At 53.5% G+C, this 1,814-nt stretch overlaps 1 protein-coding gene across 1 annotated transcript in view; it reads left to right on the top strand.

Moving 5' to 3' along the window:
- Positions 1 to 1,477: 1,477 nt before the first annotated feature.
- Positions 1,478 to 1,814, top strand: part of UBE2N (ubiquitin conjugating enzyme E2 N) — a 20,676-nt gene continuing 20,339 nt past the window's right edge. The window contains exon 1 of the mRNA XM_042025489.1: positions 1,478 to 1,582. Within this exon, the coding sequence (XP_041881423.1) occupies positions 1,553 to 1,582 (30 nt within the window). The 5' untranslated portion in view covers positions 1,478 to 1,552. The remainder of the gene's footprint in view (positions 1,583 to 1,814) is intronic.

The following is a 1,814-nucleotide window of genomic DNA, read 5'->3' as shown; positions in this document are numbered from 1 at the left end:
ATACTTTTACAAATGTTTTAAGATGTATCAGATGTATTTTAATATTTTTTTAAGGGTTTCTACTTTGCACCTTAGACCCAGGACCAACTGCAAAGCCCCAGTTTCTAACAGCCAACAGCTATTTTTAGACCCATAGCCGTTATTCTGCAGGCAAGCTCCGTGGCAACCTGAATCTTAATGAGGGCAAGTTAGCACCCTTGCTTCAGCTGATACTACCCCCTGACAACGACGAGCTATTGGTAGACAGAGATGTTCTGTCAAAAGGAAAGCACCAATCACTTTGGACCAAAGGGGTGGGCTGTGGGCGGGCTGTGGGCGGACTGGGGCGGAGCAAAGGCACTATAAAATAACGAGGCAGGGTTCAACGCAGCGGAGAGATTGGTGTTGATCAGCAGTGGTGGGTGTGTGTCCTGGGTAGTACAGCCTTACTCCTATTAAGGTGCCTTTAATAATAATTATTCTTGACTTTTGGATTAGCTAAAAGTCAGCCCAGCACTGCAAGTTCCTCCACCAGAGGTCCAGTGCTGTCTAAGCCTGAAGATCTCTAATCCCTGTGCTCCTGGGGCATACCTCTTGAGCCACTAGGATCCCAAATTTATATATTTTTGTAATTTTTCAATTTTTCTGTTTTTAATAAATTATTTTTTCTTAGAGTTGTCTCATTCGTCACATTTCTCATAAATAACAACAGACATTCTTAAATGTTACTATGCAGCTGTGGTAATGTCCTAGTAAGCTTGTGCAGTAGTTATACTCCAACGTTTACAATGTTCCTCTTTCTGCTGAGAAGGAAGGAGGTTCACTAACCAGGTGTTATTAAGACAGAGATCACAGGATTGTTAGGGCTGGAAGATCGTATTTCCAACCTCCCAGCCAATGCAGGGTCACCAGGAGCAGGTGACACAGGAACACATCCAGGTGGGTTTGGAATGTCTCCAGAGAGGGAGACTCCACGACCTCCCCTGGGCAGCCTGTTCCGGTGCTCTGCCACCCTCAATGTCAAGTTCTTCCTCACGTTGAGGTGCAACTTCCCGTGTTTTAGTTCATGACCATTACTCTTTGTCTTGTTGCTGGGCGCCACTTAAAAGAGTCTGGCACTATTCTCTTGACACCTGCCTTTGAGATATTTTTATGTATTGATGAGATCTCTTCTCAGTCTTTTCCTCTCTAGATTAAACAGGCCCAGCTCCCTCGGTCTTTCCTCGTAAGAGAGATGTGCCAGACCTCTCATCACTTTTGTGGCCCTATCAGTAGCTCCTTGTCTTTCATATACTGATGCTCTAAGATATCTTTGTGACAGGTTTAGGGCCGCTCACAGAACCTAAAAGTCAGCGAAGGGCAGACGTTTCGCGCTGACAGTAGTGCGCGGGCCCCGCTGAGGATAGTTTCACTCGCTCCGCGCTGGGTGCTGACCCTACACACCGACGCTTTGTCCTACATTTCCCGGCGTCACGCGCGCGGGGCGGCGCCACAGGAAGCGCGGCGCGGGTCTTTCCGGCCGTGCGCGCGCCCCGAGCGGAGGCGCGCCCCGAGCCTGCACCGACGAGACAAGATGGCCGGGCTGCCCCGTAGGATCATCAAGGTACCGCCGCGCGCCCTCCGCGCCGCGCTCCGCTCCGCCCCGCCATGCCCCGCCGGGGGGGGCGGGCACGCCGAGCCAGGGTCCCGCGGGGAGGGTAGCGCTGCGCCGCGCCGGGCGCTGCTTCCGGTGCCCTGGAGCAGGGCCGCGCCGGGGCAGGGCCGCCTCCCCGGCCTCCTCCCGCCTCGGCGAGCCAGCCACCCCCGGCGGGGCATGGCGGGGCGGAGCGGAGCGC

The sequence above is a fragment of the Corvus kubaryi genome, unplaced genomic scaffold (assembly GCF_017639235.1).
Source record: "Corvus kubaryi isolate FWS band 111438036 unplaced genomic scaffold, C.kubaryi_AGA036_p1.0 129, whole genome shotgun sequence".
NCBI lineage: Eukaryota > Metazoa > Chordata > Aves > Passeriformes > Corvidae > Corvus > Corvus kubaryi.
This window is presented reverse-complemented; position numbering and strand designations above follow the sequence as displayed.